Here is an 18,730-nt window from a genome sequence, read left to right as displayed (position 1 = left end):
CATGATGTGCCTAATTACAAATTGTTATATAATTGCACATAATAAAGCTTTAGGTTTGTTAATTAAAAAAACCCATTGTGCAGTAGGAACTGCACAAAATATGCTTTCGTTAATTAGATTGGAAAACTTTGCACCCAAAATATTTTTTTCAGGAAAGATCATTCGAAGCACCTGGCACCTATTATGTCATCACACTCTAGTTTTCTGAGGCTTTATTTCATTTTTATCGCGAGTAATAAAGATAGTAATTGTGAAATATGGTTACATCACAACATTTTGCCCAAATGATTTACACATTAGTTCAGCAAACATAGTGCAACAAATCGACTTTCTCTCATCAGGAAGAATAAGTTTGGTCATTTTAAATACGATTTTTCAGGAAATTGTGCCCGTGGATTTAGAAAATAATTATTCATGAAGGAATAATAAGATATAAACAACAGTACCAGCTTTCATGTCAGTAAAATCAATAAACATCCCATAGAGATAGGCTGTCAGTACTTTTTGACTTAGGGCCTGATTATGACGAACTCACAGTGGTGGTCTGACCACACCGCCACACTGCGAGCCTGCCTGCAGTATTATGAGTGTGGCATCCGGACCGCCCTGAGACTGCCCGCTCAATCAGGAACAAGGAACCCGCTGGGTGGGCTGTCTGCAACTGGCACGAATATTCTTAGTTGTCTTTTTACTGCTTTTTTCATGGTAGTGAGCCTGCCATGAAAAGGGTGGTGGTGATTTGGACCGGGGGAGGATGTGGGGGTGGGCACATGTTGTGCCCCCCCTGTAATTGCATCCCTATTCCTGCACGGTGTGGCATGCATGCCGCACCGTGCAGAAACGTGCTGAAGGCACTGTCAAGGCAGCGGGCTGCATGTTACGCTCTCCAATGAGCCTAACAGCCCACTACCAAGACTGCTGCTGCATCGCCTACCTGACCCGGATTACACTTGTAGGCTGGTGGACGGGTGCACCACGACAGTGGTAGTTCTTCAGCAGATGGCGCAGTGGCCATGCTGTGGAAGGACCTCCTAAGTCGTAATATAGCCATTTGCTTTGGCAAAGTGGGTGAATTTCAAGAAAATGGAGTGCTACATCATGAGACCAGGGCCACTGAGGTGATAAAAAGCTGGGGACGGAGTCTCGAGCTCAGAAGAGATCTGGGTGTCTGTGGGAATTCGTCGTACGTCGCCTTGGGATCAGGACAGTTCTCTGGGGGAACACAGCGCCCCAGTCCACCTCAGAGGAGTCAGCTTCCCGCACTGTTTTGGGGGGGGGGGCCTCTCCACCCCACCGTGTTACCAGGCCCTCGGACCTATCCATTCTGCTTCTTGGGAACGTCACAGGCACGAGACGGGAGAAAGGGCCGACTCCGGGCCATGTTGAGTGCAGTTAAACTGGAAAATCAAGCAGCCATGGATTGGACACACTTTTACCAGGACAGCGAGGTAGGATTCCTGCCCACTTGATGGTTACGTTGCTTCCATGTTCCTCTTGTGTCGTCATGAGGGTGGGGGCGAAAAATCATGCAAATGCGCAGAGGATAACAGACTTCTCTCTCCACTTCTTAACAAAACAATATTTATACGTGTGTTGATGTGCTCCAATGACTTGTCATGTAGTAAGTGGTATTTGGTACGACAATGGGCCTTGTCTAGTCTGTTCACTATACTAAGGGGCAGATTTACAAGCCCCTTGCACCACTTTTACGTCACTTTTAACATGGAAAGTGGTGCAAGGTTCTTGTAAATCTGCCCCTCAGTGTGCAACTGTGTCCGATGTAACTAACTCTGCATTTGGATTGATTCAGTCTGTTGAACTGTCTTTTTTTCTGGCAGTGGTTTATTTCGATTTCTTATCATGGTTTGCTGATCCCAAAAGTGACTTTTTGCACCCCCTTTTTTTAGTTTAACTAACTTTACAAGCTGCACTGATTGGTTTGACCAAGATTGTTTAAATATTTTAAGAGTACGCAAATTCCACCTCAAAAGTAATACATCATCATTGTATGTCATAATAATGTAGCACAACCTCAGAGTACCCTCTGCACTTTTGATGATAACAGTAATCAGAAAAAATTACACGAATGAAGTTAAATAGCATGACAGCAGGTGCGAATCAAATTAGAGCTTTGAACAGGAATTTGTGTATTTTATGCTATGTAATTTGGATATTAAAGCACAGAGATGGTTACCTGGCAGGATGTTGATGCAAACTGAACTCTGTGGAATGCAAGACAGCTTATAGAGAGAAGGTGCATAGCTATGTTCAATCTAAAGGAAGCTGTATTTAGGACCATTGCTTGTTTCCCGAACATGTGGCTAACTGTTCCTAATCAGAACCACAAGGGTGGCTGGGCCCAAGGGGAAGGAGGGTAGGCAGGGCCTCACAATATGAAAATAGAAATGTTTGCCTATGCCTCCAAACTACTTCAAGTACACACTAGTTCATGTACAAGTAAACCACAACTTGTTAGTTTACAAAAAACAATTTATGTTTTCAATTTGGTACTCAGTTTATAGAAGAAAAATTCACAACAAACAGAACTAAGACCACTATCGACCTCATGTCTTAGCATATAAAAATACAAAACAATTAATACAAATATGCAATAAACCAAACATGTGGTGAACAATTAGAAAAACAGTGACTTATTGACATATACAAACATCACATTAAATACATGGACCACAAAACTTTATACATTTGTGAAACAGGGGCTCTTACAGACATTTAGGAACCCGGGGAGAGAATGGAAATCAACGTTTTCAACAGTTAAACTCCCAAGACCTGAACAGGAGCTAATCAATTAAATTTCAGGAACATAGCCCATTTCTGCGACAAATAACAATGGCCAACTAGCCAAACAAGGAAAAGGAAGTGCCGACGCGTTTCGAATCCTGATTAACAACTTGCAGAATTCTCATCAGGGCAGTCTGGATCTAGTCCATGGGCACTATTTAAAATAAGAAACAAAACAAAGTGTTTACTATCTAGCGGGTCCTCTAGCCACTATTCTCAGGACAGTGCGATTACCATACAGTTCGTACCTTGTGTAAATCCTGCCCACAGTCAGTTCTGGATTAGGGGAAAATGTCGTCTAGGCTTGGTGGCCTACGCTGCAACAGAGTAATGGGGTAAATAAGTACTTGCCAGGTACACGGGAAGGGAATGCTTAAAAGCCATTATCGCTCAGTTACCTGCGTTATAACTGGAAGCTAAGCCATGTCTTCGCCGAATGGGGTGAAGTTCTTTTATTTTCTGAAACAAGGTGACAGAGTGCGACTTAGTACACTGCTTGCTCGCTAACATGCTAGTCGCATGTAGATTTTAGTGCTTAAAATAATCCACTTACTTGGGCACCGATCTGCAGTGACCTCAGTGGGGGTTCTGTTTTTAGGACCACGTTACTCCGCGCAGAGAGCAGTTAATTATCTGTGAGGGTAAGGAGAGGGGCACCGTGTTACCGCACTACTGTTTCGATGCTAAATAGATCAAAAGTTGCAATTTTACAATGTATCCGCATCCGCGCTAGTCGCGTGTGAATTTTACACTCTTTAGAAAAGTCCACTTACTTGGACACCGATTTGCGGTGACTTCAGTGGGGGTTCTGAATTTAGGACCGCATTTTTCAACCAGAGAGCAGTTGAGTAATTATCTGCGAGGGTAAGGAGAGGGGGACACGTTACCGCGTTATTGTTTCTGTGCATGAACATTACAATGTTAGCAATTTGAAAAGTGGCCGCTTCCGTGCTTACCGCAATATGTCTACAAAATCTCCGATCAGTGTACTTGCTCCACAGCGACAACCAAGGGGTATGAGTGTCCCTGGGCGTCGCCGGTCTTGAAACCCAAACCATGTAGTTGGTGAAGGGCCAATCAGATAAACGGCCAGTTAATGATGCATGCTGGGACCTGTAGTGTCAAAGAACCAATCAAGGTTTTTGGGAACCATTGAGGTGCATTATGGGACATGTAGTGTCAGCCAGCCTGCACAGAATGTTTTACGCCCTGTTTATTTCACTGAGGCTGTTCAGACCCTTATTTACGCTGTCAAACTTTAGGATTAAATACGCCTCCTTGCGCAACAGCATTGTATCCACATCCTGGAAATGTTTAGGGTCGATCCATGCCAATGTGGTCCATTTGAAGTCAGTCTCAGAATGGCCGTTACTGATGAAATGTTCCACCATGGGGGCAGTGATAACTTTTTTCTTAAGCCGGGAGCGATGCTGGGTAATCCGGGCATTAATGGGCTGATTTGTTTTGCCTATATATACTCTGTTGCATGGGCAAACTACCGCATAGACGACATTTCGAGTCTTGCAATTCGTGAAGCAATCATGCTTCCATCTAATGCCATTATTTACAAATGTGTCACCTTCTATGGTGCTTGAACATGAAACACAATTGCCACATTTGTGGTGTCCGCATATTGGTTTCAGTTTCCACTGTGTGACAAGGTCGCTTTTGGGTGCTGTGATATGACTGTCTGCTCTGATTAGATGTTGCTCTATGCTTCTATTCTTGCGCATAGCAAAGATGGGTTTGGAGAGGGGATGCTCTAGAGTCTCAAGAAGATGCCAATTATTCCGAATTATATTCTTCAATTGGTTCGTGTGTTTGCCAAATGTTGTCACGCACACCAATTGTTCCAGATCTTTCTTTTCTTTCTTTTCGAATAATGTCTCTCTTGGAGTGAATTTGGCCCTATTCTTCGAATGTTTTAGCAACTTTTTTGGGTATCCTCTTTCTGCCATCTCATTGCAGAATCTCATTGCATGGGAGTCAAAATCACAAAGGTTTGTACAGTTTCGCCTGATCCTCAACAATTGCCCATAGGGCAAATTATTTTTTAAAGATTGAGGATGCGAACTAGTATAATGCAGAATGGTATTCCGGTCAGTTTCCTTTTTATGCAAGGAGGTAGTTAACTTAGCCTCATAGGAGCCTACCGTGACGTCCAGGAAAGTCATTTCTTTTGGACTGTAGTTAAGTGTGAATTGGATATCTGGGTGCCTAGAGTTCAACCACAGATGGAACTGCTCGAGGTCCGCCTGGCTCCCCTGCCACAGGACGTCGTCTGGCTCACAGTGGAAACTGAAACCAATATGCGGACACCACAAATGTGGCAATTGTGTTTCATGTTCAAGCACCATAGAAGGTGACACATTTGTAAATAATGGCATTAGATGGAAGCATGATTGCTTCACGAATTGCAAGACTCGAAATGTCGTCTATGCGGTAGTTTGCCCATGCAACAGAGTATATATAGGCAAAACAAATCAGCCCATTAATGCCTGGATTACCCAGCATCGCTCCCGGCTTAAGAAAAAAGGTATCACTGCCCCCATGGTGGAACATTTCATCAGTAACGGCCATTCTGAGACTGACTTCAAATGGACCACATTGGCATGGATCGACCCTAAACATTTCCAGGATGTGGATACAATGCTGTTGCACAAGGAGGCGTATTTAATCCTAAAGTTTGACAGCGTAAATAAGGGTCTGAACAGCCTCAGTGAAATAAACAGGGCGTAAAACATTCCGTGCAGGCTGGCTGACACTACATGTCCCATAATGCACCTCAATGGTTCCCAAAAACCTTGATTGGTTCTTTGACACTACAGGTCCCAGCATGCATCATTAACTGGCCGTTTATCTGATTGGCCCTTCACCAACTACATGGTTTGGGTTTCAAGACCGGCGACGCCCAGGGACACTCATACCCCTTGGTTGTCGCTGTGGAGCAAGTACACTGATCGTAGGTTTTGTAGACATATTGCGGTAAGCACGGAAGCGGCCACTTTTCAAATTGCTAACATTGTAATGTTCATGCACAGAAACAATAACGCGGTAACGTGTCCCCCTCTCCTTACCCTCGCAGATAATTACTCAACTGCTCTCTGGTTGAAAAATGCGGTCCTAAAATCAGAACCCCCACTGAAGTCACCGCGAATCGGTCTCCAAGTAAGTGGACTTTTCTAAAGAGTGTAAAATTCACACGCGACTAGCGCGGATGCGGATACATTGTAAAATTGCAACTTTTGATCTATTTAGCATCGAAACAGTAGTGCGGTAACACGGTGCCCCTCTCCTTACCCTCACAGATAATTAACTGCTCTCTGCGCGGAGTAACGTGGTCCTAAAAACAGAACCCCCACTGAGGTCACTGCGGATCGGTGCCCAAGTAAGTGGATTATTTTAAGCACTAAAATCTACACGCGACTAGCATGTTAGCGAGCAAGCAGTGTACTAAGTCGCACTCTGTCACCTTGTTTCAGAAAATAAAAGAACTTCACCCCATTCGGCGAAGACATTGCTTAGCTTCCAGTTATAACGCAGGTAACTGAGTGATAATGGCTTTTAAGCATTCCCTTCCCGTGTACCTGGCAAGTACTTATTTACCCCATTACTCTGTTGCAGCGTAGGCCACCAAGCCTAGACGACATTTTCCCCTAATCCAGAACTGACTGTGGGCAGGATTTACACAAGGTACGAACTGTATGGTAATCGCACTGTCCTGAGAATAGTGGCTAGAGGACCCGCTAGATAGTAAACACTTTGTTTTGTTTCTTATTTTAAATAGTGCCCATGGACTAGATCCAGACTGCCCTGATGAGAATTCTGCAAGTTGTTAATCAGGATTCGAAACGCGTCGGCACTTCCTTTTCCTTGTTTGGCTAGTTGGCCATTGTTATTTGTCGCAGAAATGGGCTATGTTCCTGAAATTTAATTGATTAGCTCCTGTTCAGGTCTTGGGAGTTTAACTGTTGAAAACGTTGATTTCCATTCTCTCCCCGGGTTCCTAAATGTCTGTAAGAGCCCCTGTTTCACAAATGTATAAAGTTTTGTGGTCCATGTATTTAATGTGATGTTTGTATATGTCAATAAGTCACTGTTTTTCTAATTGTTCACCACATGTTTGGTTTATTGCATATTTGTATTAATTGTTTTGTATTTTTATATGGCTAAGACATGAGGTCGATAGTGGTCTTAGTTCTGTTTGTTGTGAATTTTTCTTCTATAAACTGAGTACCAAATTGAAAACATAAATTGTTTTTTGTAAACTAACAAGTTGTGGTTTACTTGTACATGAACTAGTGTGTACTTGAAGTAGTTTGGAGGCATAGGCAAACATTTCTATTTTCATAACTGTTCCTAATGGCGCAATAATTGGCGCAAACAAGCATGCATTTTCGCCATCCATTGCTTCGCGATGTGGGAAGTCATTGTTAATGCCTCAGTTTTCCCTATTCAGGTTCTATTCCCTGTCATATCTCTCTTGTCTTCCAATGCAATGCCCGGGCACCAACTTAATGATATTAGTAATAATTCTTCACACCACATGATTTAACACTTAAATATCAGCTATAACCATATTTTAGACATTCACCCATTTATCTCCATACATCAGGTTATGAGAGCTGAAAATACACACATTTTTGTCTCGAATACACACTTTTCAATTTTGCAATATATATATTATTATATATATAGCTCCACATGTATGTTACAGCTATAGATATTAGTTTTTTAAAAAAACCAATGAATTCACTTAAAAAACCATAGGTTATACACCATATATAGTTAGCTGGACATTTTATTGACATAAAACCCAATGAAATTCCATATATAGTTAGTTGCACTAACTATATATCGCGCACCCGCAATCCACTGCTGATGATGTCACATATTACATCATTCATGACATGGTCAGTGACATCACTGATGACATCACTGATGACATCATCCAGTGACTGTGTGTTTCTGTAAAGTTTAAATATGTTTTACATATTGAAAAATGAGTGGATGTATAAGTGTCTGGATGAAGGATTTAGTAGGTGCGTGACTGACTGAGCGAGTGAATGAATGTGTCTTACTGAATGCATGGGTTAGTGACTAAACTGTTGTCTGAAAGTGTGCATCAATATGTCTGTTGTTGTGCAAGCTGCTGCATGTGTTGATCAGTAGCTATATGAGTGGCTATATAGGTTATTGATTGGTTGCCCAAGTATTTGTATGGAAGACTGAGTGTGTGTGTGGCTGGCTGGGAGGTGAGTGACTCTGTGCAGATCAATGTGTACTTGTATCAGTAATTGTATAAGAGAGTAAGTATGTGTTAGTATATGTTTGAAAAAGTAAGGTGTTCTGTGTTTAACTTTATAGATGAGGAAATCGAAGTGTGATTGATTCTTTACAGGACTGACTAGGTGTGTGAGTAACTCCATGGATGAGTGGCAGTGTGTGAGTGTCTGCATAGGTGTATGAGTGCATATGACAGTGTTGTAATAATGAGTGACTGTATGTACGAGTGATTGTATGGGTGAATGAGTGAATGTGTGCGTAGACGTAGGAATCAGTGAGTGCGTATGTAGTAACTGGTATTGGTGTGTCATGATGTCATCAGTGATGTCATTTGAGATGTCATCAGTGATGTCACTGACCATGTCATGAATGATGTAATATGTGACATCATCAGCAGTGGATTGCGGGTGCGCGATATATAGTTAGTGCAACTAACTATATATGGAATTTCATTGGGTTTTATGTCAATAAAATGTCCAGCTAACTATATATGGTCTCTAACCTATGGTTTTTTGAGTGAATATATATATATACATACATTTATACATTTCTATATCTATCTAGATCTATCGATACATATATACCATATTTCACCAAAGCTGTGAATAGCCCAAAGTGATTTTATAAATAGAAAATTATGAATCTTTCAGCCATCAAAAAAAGACATTTAAAATAATGTTCCTGTATTTGTAAACAAAATACACATGAAATATATAAATATACATGTAATCTCCTTACACCGGCCTGACATAATGTTTCAGTTTTGAGGGCAAAGGTTAAAAAGCATGGAGGAGAGAAGGAAGAGCACAAATTCATGTAGCTTGAGTCTTCATTGGTTCTGCTTTAAACCCACACTATCAGATGTGAAATAAATGTTAACATCATATTGGTTCATAAGTGTTTACTGTATTCACTGTTCAAGTGTGGTCACTTCAACACCAGTTCTTCAAAGACTGACCTGTTTTATTAATAATTCAGAGATTTTGTTCTTAGTGTTCTTACCATAATTGGTGCATTGTGGTAGAGGAAGGGGGCGTGACCACCACACACCTCTCAGCAAATCCTCTACTGCAAATGGTTTACACTCACTATTTATGTTAGACACTATTCCAGTACCACATTGAGAGTTATCTGCTGCCAGCAGAACTAGATATGTAGGTACTGTCTGAAAATGGGAAAGCCTGTGAATAGTATATACCTGATGAGGTGAATTTGAAGAATTTAGAAAACGTCTCAGTAATAGTATCATCAAGAAATCCAGAATCTTGCATGTAAAATGTCTCCAGGACCGTTCTTGGATCAAAATACTTCTCATGGGTTTCCTTCAGGTTCATAGTATAAGCCATATCTCTGGTGACACCTTCTCCAACTTTGAGCCTTTGCTATGTGCACCCATGCTATGTAGCTTGAAATCTAACTTTTAAATTGGTTTCTTATGCAAACACAATTTTACTTTACCCTCAGGAACAATGATACTCAGCTGCCTTTAAATGTTTAGTTTGTCGCTGCTTGTTAGTTTCTACTGTCTGCAAGTATGACACTTTGAAGTATGAGCAACTCCTTACACAGCATAGACGCATGTCCACAAATGAATACAATCCAAAGGCTTTCATTTTTATAAAACTTAAAACTTGTACAGTTAGCACCACAGTCCAGACTGATAAACATTTCACAGGCCCAAGAATGTTAGTTTCTCATTAAGAGTGGCAACTTAAATCCAAGAACACCATCGGATAGTGCAGAATCAGCATGATCTCCTATGCAGACAACTTCCAGCTCCTCCTTTCATTGTCAGAAGTCCCCTCCACCACCAGAATCAACTTCCACAGATGTAGGATGAATGTCACTGATTGCAGAAAGTGTGCCAATTGCATATGTCCCCATGGAGACTCGCAAATCCTTTATACCAATTTGGGCATCATCCGAGTCCAGCGGCAAAACACAGAGGAAATTTAGGGAATGAAATCAATTCCGCCGGGATGTACCTGCAAGCCCTGTCAGATTTGGAAGGACAGCAGTGGTCCAAATAGAAACATGTGAGAGTTCTGTCTGATATCAGTAGTGGTGTTTGCGGTAGATGTGCTACTATGGATTCTTTCTTCTGCTGACTAATGTCCCACTTAAGCACATAACCCTTGGCCTGTTTAGTAATGACCTGGCCACCAATAACTGCTTCAGTAGTGAAACAGTCACAGCTATACCAGTGTGTGCTGAACCCAGACCCTTGTGTGCAGCTGGAATGAAACCTGATCTGCGATACATGTTCAGTTTTACTCTATCCCCCACTCCTGGAATTTGAGCATAAGTGATATTTTGTGCAAATAACTTGTAGGACTACTTGAGTGGAAAACCTTTCATCAAGGCTGAGTTATTGTAGATCATAGCAGTCACAGATATCTGTCTATCCTTCTGCTTGAACTAGTGATTGCAGCAACGGCAGCAGTTCACACTGCTGCCTTGGCAACTTCATCAGCAAGTGAATTTCCTTCAACATGCAAGCAACACGCTGATGACTCGATGTATGACTTACATGAGCCTGTGTCAAGTCTTTTTTCAGCTCTGCCACCTGTTCCCACAGCAACCTGTGCATAATTGTGCAACCTTTGGAATTTCTAAACCCATTCAGTTCCCAATAGTGAAGATATTCATTGTATGACTGGACACAGTAAAACGAATCACACACAATAAGTGTCAGGAATTTACGATCCATATCTTTTAGTGCCAGTATCAGAGCTTTTAGTTCTGCCAGCTGTGCCATGCAGTCTCCTAGAGACTGTGTCTTTGTATTGCTAGGCTTGTCATCCTGCATATGTCCCATCACAATTGCACATGCTGCTCTCTATTGCTGTCTACTTCCTACGACAAGCTGGGCAGATCCATTAGTGTAAATTATGTATTTAACTTATCTAGAGGCATTATTTCATTCGTGAGAGGATATTCTTGTTTGTACTACTGGAATGCTTGTGTTTGTATTGTAGAATCAAATTTGCAGTCTATTTTTGCTGCACTAAAAACATTAGACCATTGTAATAATTGCATATGCAGTGCTTTTGCGTTTGGAACGCTTGCTTTAGTAACAGCCTCTATGTCTGGTACTGGAGTCACAACCATTACTTGTTTTCCCTGTGCTACTGCTCTTTCTATCTTTCTCTCACTACAGCAGTCTGTACTGGCATCAGTGGCCCCGATTCACAATGTGTAACTTCACTAATTTTCATTATTACAATGGTAAACATAGACCAAGCGTCTAACCTTGCTACTTTTTGGTAATCACAAAGGTAAACTTAGACCAAATGTCTATGTTTTCAAAACATATACAGTCTAGAAAAACCCCAGAGTGACCACTTTAGTATGGAAGACTTTCACTCCCCCTTTCCAAGGCAAGGCGAAGGAGAAATGTCTTCCAAGCTGGATCAAGACTCTGTAGGCTGATCCTTCGACAGGCAGAGACAGAACATCTCTTGCAGAGTGCCATCCTCGATGCAGAGATGGGGTCCTTCAGGTGAGGGGTTAGCACTTTCCCAGGGAATTCTTGTCTCCATTAGGTTCCATTATGTGCCATTAGGACATATCCTAGCACTTTCACATACATGATTCACCTACACCTCTAAGCTAAGCATGGTTAGGTAGGATATGCATCATAGTAGTACACCAATGCTATTCTTCTATGTAATATGCTTTTATTCATCTCATTAGCACTACAGTAGACATGCATCTACTTTTTACAATATTGGCACTAGAGATTACATTTGTCTGCTCATGTCTTTGATTCTCGCAGCTAACATGACATAGCTAACAATAGATATTCTATAATTTCTAAGAAAAGCAAGCATATGTGACTGAGTGAAAGACACTGTATTTGTACCATGATACCTGAGTAACTGGGGTTATCATGTTTAGTGGTTGCCAGAAACTACCTACCACACTATAGTGTACAGAGGGGAGATAGTGGCACTGAAGAGCTAGCAGGTCTAATGGCTGACTCATCCTGCGGGGGTGTCCAACATCAGTCTGCACAACAAGCCCTCAGTTTAGATCATCCAAAAAGCACAGGTGCTGGGAGGTGTTAGGAACTACACAACACTACATTTTAAATGTGTGGTTAACTCACCTTATTTTACATTTTCATTAGGTCTGAAGAAAGCCACGTCACCTCCACGGAGGGCATCATGGCTGAGATATGTTGACCAATAAGAGACCATGACAGGTTGAATTATTCTGCCATAGTCCACGCCCATTTTTTTAACCATGACCTCTGTCTAGAAAAAACAGGTTGGTAGTTTTCACTTCACTTTTACTTACCTTTTACACCCCCTTCCAAACCTGGCTCATCTGAAGACTTTGGAATACTTCTTTATCACATCAAAAAAACATCCCTGAGCTATCTTTTCTCAGAGAGGGGGTCCTAACCCACACTGCAACTAGGTTTGCAGTGCGTGGCAGGCACTGCACAGTGACTGCCACCTGGTACAGGAAAATGAGGGGGGTACCATGGGTATCCCCCAGAGCACCCACACCCCCCAACACATTGGGGGCCTGCAATGGACACCCGGGACATGTCTCTGCATGCCTCTCTATGATGGTTCCATAGCAGTGGAAAGGTTGGCTATAGCCGGCATCATAATCGCTGCCGGCGGTGCTTGGCCCTGATACACCACAGTTGTAGCGGTCAAGTCAAGTCAAGTCAAGTCAGAATTTATATAGCGCACTACATACCCAGAGGGTCTCAAGGCGCTTGAGGAAGGGGGGGAGGTTTACTTATCGAATATCCAGGTTTTGAGCTGTTTTCTGAAGGCTAGGTGGTTTTGGGTAAGGCGGAGGTGGATGGGAAGGGAATTCCAGGTTTTGGCCGCTAAGTAGGAGAAGGATCTTCCTCCCATGTTGGCTTTGTGGATGCGCGGAACAGCGGTGAGGGCTTGGTTGGACGAACGCAGCTGGCGGGTGGGGGTGTAAAAAAAAAGGCGCGTGTTGAGACAATCAGGTCCAAGTTCATATAGGGCTTTGTGTGCGTGGGTGAGGAGATGGAACGTTATCCTCTTGTTGACGGGGAGCCAGTGAAGGTCTTTCAGGTGAACGGAAATATGGTCTGTGCGGGGGATGTCTAGTATGAGTCTGGCTGAAGCATTTTGGATGCGTTGGAGCTTTTTCTGCAGTTTTACGGTGGTACCAGCGTAAAGGGTGTTTCCGTAGTGCAGAGGGCTTGTAACCAGTGCCTGGGTGACTTTTTTTCTTGTTTCGGTGAGGATCCAGCGAAATGTTTTTTTGAGCATGCGTAGGACGTTGAAGCATGATGATGAGACGGCGTTGACTTTTCTGGTCATCGAGAGTGAGGAGTCCAGGATGATGCCCAGGTTCCGTGCGTGGTCCGTCGGTATGGGGGCTTTTCCTAGGGCCGTTGGCCCCAAGAGTCGTCCCAGGTGGAAGGGGATGCACCTAAGATGAGAACTTCCATTTTGTCAGAGTTCAGTTTCAGACGGCTGTGCTTCATCCACTCGGCTACTTCTTTCATCCCTTCATGTAGGTTGGTTTTGGCGGTGATTGGGTCTTTGGTGAGTGAGAGGATCAGCTGAGTGTCATCAGCGTAGGAGATGATTTTGAGGTTGTGTTGATGTGCGATGGTTGCGAGGGGGCTCATGTAGACGTTGAAGAGGGTGGGGCTGAGTGATGATCCTTGCGGGACGCCGCAGATGACTTTGGTGGCCTCTGACTTAAAAGGGGGGAGGCGGACTCTCTGAGTTCTTCCAGCGAGGAACAAGATGATCCAGTCCAATGCTTTTCCTTGAATTCTGATGTTTCTGAGGCGTTGTATCAGGGTGCTATGGCAGACTGTGTCGAAGGCTGCAGAGAGGTCAAGGAGGATGAGGGTGACTGTGTCTCCGTTGTCCAGTAGTGTTCGAACGTCATCTGTTGCTGCGATGAGGGTGGTCTCGGTGCTGTGTTTGGCTCGGAAGCCAGACTGTGAGGAGTCGAGTGATTTGTTGGTTTCGAGGAAGGCGGCGAGCTGATTGTTGATGGCTTTCTCAATGACTTTGGCAGGGAATGGAAGTAGCGAGATGGGGCGGTAGTTTTTGAGTTCGGTGGGGTCAGCTGTGGGTTTCTTCAGAAGGGCGCTGAGTTCGGCGTGTTTCCAGCTCTCTGGGAATGTGGCGGAGTTGAGGGAGCAGTTGATGACGTCTCAGAGATGTGGTGCAATAATGGAGTCTGCTTTGTTGAAGATGTGATGGGGGCATGGGTCTGTATGGGATCCTGAGTGGATGGAGTTCATCAGGCGAATGGTGCCTTCTGTGGTGATTGGGTTCCAGTCGAAAAGGTTATTCGGAAGAGGTACAGGTTCCGAGGTGAGTGGGGTGGACTGGTTTACGGGTTGGTTGTCAAAGCTGTTATGAATGTCGGTGATTTTGTCATGGAAGAATGAGGCGAGGGAGTTGCAGAGGACTTGAGAGGGGGTGATGTCTTTTGAGCTGGCGGCGGGGTTGGTGAATTCTTTGATGATGTTGAAAAGTTCCTTGCTGTTTTGGGCGTTGTTGTCTAGTCGGTCTTTGAGTGCTGATTTCTTGGCTGTCCGGATTAGTTGGTGGTGTTCGCGGGTGGCGTTTTGAAGGCGGCTTGGGTGATAGTGTTTGGGTCTTTTTTCCGAGTTTTCTCAAGGGAACGACAGAGCTTCTTGGATTTCTTAAGGTCATCGTTGAACCAGGGGGCGTTCTTGCTTCCTTGCTTGATTTGATGTTTTTTCAAGGGTGCTAGTTTGTCGGCGGTTTGGGTTAACCATTGTGTGAGGTTGATGGCGGCGTTCCGGTCTTTCCCTGAAAGTTTGGGGGGGATTCGTCAAGCGGGGGCCGAGATAAAAGGGGGGTCCCAAAACGTGTTTTCCCCATGTTAATTTCCATAGGGCGGTCGATTTCACTTTTAGCCCGAACGGCTTAATGGATTTCCACCAAACTTGGCAAAATTGTAGGGACTGGTAGCCCGATGTGCCTTTGCTATGTCTCAACATATGTGCTCCAGTGGATTTTGAGTAATTAAGGTTCAAAAAAATATATATATCTATAGCCGCGCTCCGGTACGCGCACCGGTACACGCACCGGGCGCGCCACGCGACTTGCGCACAGAAAGCTGATTGGTTCTGGGGTGTCTGTAAACATTCTAAACAGTCCGGAGCGGCCACCATCTTGTGTCTCGGTAGGATCGAGACATGAGAGGTGGCCAAAACAAAGAGGGAAATGACCATAAGGGGGCAGAGTAGACCCCCCCCTTGGCCCCCTAGGTTTGATGTGGGGGCCAAAAAAAGGGCCCCGCGGGGCAAAAAAATAAAAAAAAAAATTTGGATTTTCGCGGGGGAGCACCCGGTACGCGCACCGGTGCGCGTACCGGGGAGCGTACCATGGGGAAAAAGAATGACAGTTTTAAAAGTAGCTGTTTAAAAAAAAAATGTTTTGTTGTTTTTTTTATACATACACATACATATATATAAATGCATATGCATCTAGCTTTCAGGAAACGCCTAAAGACAACTCTATTCTAGTTGGAGTGCTGGCCGATCTGTTCTTCACAGCACCGCGCGGAGATACACCTTTGGGTGTGATGCCGGCGCGTTACAAGCCCATAAATAAATAAATAAATAAATATGCGTATATGTGTATATGTGTGCGTGTAGAGAGAGGTAGAGAGGTAGAGGTGTAGAGGTAGAGAGGTAGCGGTAGAGATTAGTAGAGAGAGAAGAAGAGAGAGATAGAGAGGTAGAGAGTAGAGAGTGAGTAATAGAGAGTAGAGAGTGTGTAGTAGAGAGTAGTAGAGAGCAGTTGAGAGAGTAGCAGAGAGTGAGTAGTAGAGAGTAGTAGAGTGAATAGTAGAGTGAGTAGTAGAGAGTAGTAGAGAGTGAGTAGTAGAGAGTGAGTAGTAGAGAGTAGTAGAGAGTAAGTAGTAGAGTGAGTAGTAGAGAGCAGTAGAAAGTGAGTAGTAGAGAGTAGTAAAGAGTGAGTAGTAGAGAGTGAGTTGTAGAGAGTGAGTAGTAGAGAGAAGTAGAGAATGAGTAGCAGAGAGAATAGTAGTGAGTAGTAGAGAGTGAGTAGTAGAGACTAGTAGAGAGAGAGTAGTAGAGAGTGAGTAGTAGAGAGTAGTAGAGAGTGTGTAGTAGAGGGAGAGTAGTAGAGAGTGAGTAGTAGAGAGTAGTAGAGAGTGAGAAGTAGAGAGTGAGTAGTAGAGAGTAGTAGTGAGTAGTAAAGAGTGAGTAGTAGAGAGAGAGTAGTACAGAGTGAGTAGTAGAGAGTAGTAGATAGTGAGTAGTAGGTAGTAGTGAGTAGCGAGTAGTAGGGAGAGAGTAGTAGAGAGAGAGTAGTAGAGAGTAGTAGAGTAGTAGAGAATGAGTAGTAGACAGTGAGTATTTGAGAGTAGTGGAGTAGGAGAGAGTAAGTAGTAGAGAGTAGTGGAGAATATTCCAAAGTTTGGCACAGCACCACTTTCACAATGAGTCCAATCAAATCATATCACTTAGAGTCCTTATTGAAGCGCTGAATCTTGGTGTATATTCAAATGCTTTTATTTTCCTTAAGTTTATGTACCACAGCCAGCCGAAACGTTTCGTTCTGTACAACAGAACTTTTTCAGGGCGTTCTTATTTCCTTCAAGTTATGTCGGTATCCAATTGTCATATAACTAGATATTTCTTCCAAATGTTAGACGAGACATAAGTATATTCTTATTCAAAGTGACTAGGTATCAATTTTACCCACACAATTCGGGCAGACTTGAGTAATTTATAGCATGCTCAAAGTCAGTCTTTCAAAAAATCCAAAGTATAGGACATGATAATCCAAATCCAAATGTTTCTCAAGAAAAGTCATTTACAATCGTTCGGAATATCGGTGTTTGGGCAGATATGATCCAGGGACCCCCAGTATGCAAGGGGAATTAGTCCCCCCTCTGCAAACGTGCCAGTGGCCTGCATTGCAGAGAGGTGTAACAAGGGTGTGGCCTCATTACACTTCTCTGCAATGCAGCTCCCTCGCGCATACTGGAGGCTCCTGGTGGACTAGTTGACACCAGGGACCCCCAGTATGCAGGGAGAATTAGTTCCCCCTCTGCAAACGCGGCAGTGGGCTGCGTTGCAGAGAGGTGTAACAAGGGGCATAGTCTCATTACACCTCTGCAATGTAGCCCCTGGCGCATACTGGAGGTTCCAGGTGGGCTAATTGGCCCCCAGGGGCCCCCAGTATTCCCCCTCTTCAAACATGCACGGGGGCTGCGTTGCAGAGAGGTGTAAAAAGAGCTGTGGCTTCATTACACCTCTCTGCAATGCAGTCCCCTGGCGCATACTGGAGATTCCTGGTGGGCTTTCAGGTCTTATATAGTTAGGAATTAGCATTAAAAAAACCTTTGAAATTCACTGAAAAAACCATAGGTTTCACACCAGTTATAGTTAGGAATTAGCATTTAAAAAACCTTTGAAATTCACTGAAAAAACCATAGGTTTCACACCAGTTATAGTTAGGAATTATCATTTAAAAAACCTATTAAATTCACTGACAAAACCATAGGTTTCACACCAGTTATAGTTAGCTGGAAATTTTTCTGACATAAAACCATTGAAATTCCCACGTTATAGTTAGTTGGACTCACTATAACTTGCGCGCCTGCAATGCACTGCTGATGACGTCACATATTACATCACTCATGACATGGTCAGTGACATCACTCATGACATCACTGATGACACAATCCAGTGAATGTGTGTCTTTCTGAAAAATAAATTTGTTTTATATATGTATTTGTAAAGGTCGATGGAAGAATAAATGTTTAAATAAGTGTGTAAATGGATGTTTTTTTAAAAAAAATTAGTTGGTTAACTGGCTTATTAAGTGTATCTTAGTGAATACATATATTAGCGAGTATTGTTTAAATATTTAAATGTTTGTATCAGTGTTTCTCTTTGTGTATAAGTGGCTGCAGGGGTTGGTGACTGACTCACTGTTTGTATGTGTTTTGAAGACAGCATATGTGCAGGACTGTATGGGTGGATGAGTGTGTATATGTGTGTGTTATTGAGTGAATCACTGTCTCACTAGTGTCTTCATTAGTAACGACATATGTTTTAATCTAGTATATGTGAGTATTGATGTATATAATTGAGTATAGTATATATAGTGAGAGATTGTAGGAGTTCCTGTTTAAATAAGTATGTTTTTCTATAAGTGATTGTGTAAGAGAGTAAGTATGTGTAAGTTTCCTTAGAAGTAAGGTGGTAGTGTGTGTAAAAATGTATATGCAAATAAATGGATGTTCAATAGTTTATCTGCATGTGTGAGTATGTGTGTGAGTAACTTTTGGATGACTGCTGATGTGTAACAGAATGTATAGGTGTATCACTACATATGATGAGTGAGTATATATATGAGTGACTATATAGAACTGTTGGTGAATGAGTGGATGTGTATATAGATGGTGGAATTACTGAATTGGTTGTTGTTACTGGTTTGGGTATCTCCATTTTTTTGAAAATGTTTGTTTCTATTTTTGAATATGTGTTTCAAGCGTTACATTACACTGAAATTAGGTCTGTCACTCTGTCACAAGGATGGTGTCATCAGTGATGTCATGAGTGATGTCACTGACCATGTCATGAGTGATGTAATATGTGACGTCATCA

The 18,730-nt window shown here is 42.8% G+C and overlaps 1 protein-coding gene across 1 annotated transcript in view; it reads right to left on the bottom strand.

Annotated features, from left to right (window-relative positions):
* Nucleotides 1–9,448, bottom strand: part of LOC147718278 (nicotinamide N-methyltransferase-like) — a 69,520-nt gene extending 60,072 nt beyond the window's left edge. Inside the window, exon 1 of the mRNA XM_086966675.1 lies at nucleotides 9,287–9,448. Within this exon, the coding sequence (XP_086822801.1) occupies nucleotides 9,287–9,434 (148 nt within the window). The 5' untranslated portion in view covers nucleotides 9,435–9,448. The remainder of the gene's footprint in view (nucleotides 1–9,286) is intronic.
* Nucleotides 9,449–18,730: the final 9,282 nt, after the last annotated feature.

The sequence above is a fragment of the Lissotriton vulgaris genome, chromosome 4_1 (assembly GCF_964263255.1).
Source record: "Lissotriton vulgaris chromosome 4_1, aLisVul1.2, whole genome shotgun sequence".
Classification (NCBI taxonomy): Eukaryota; Metazoa; Chordata; class Amphibia; order Caudata; family Salamandridae; genus Lissotriton; species Lissotriton vulgaris.
Note: the sequence above shows the minus strand (reverse complement) of the source record. Positions and strands in the feature narration are given on the sequence as shown.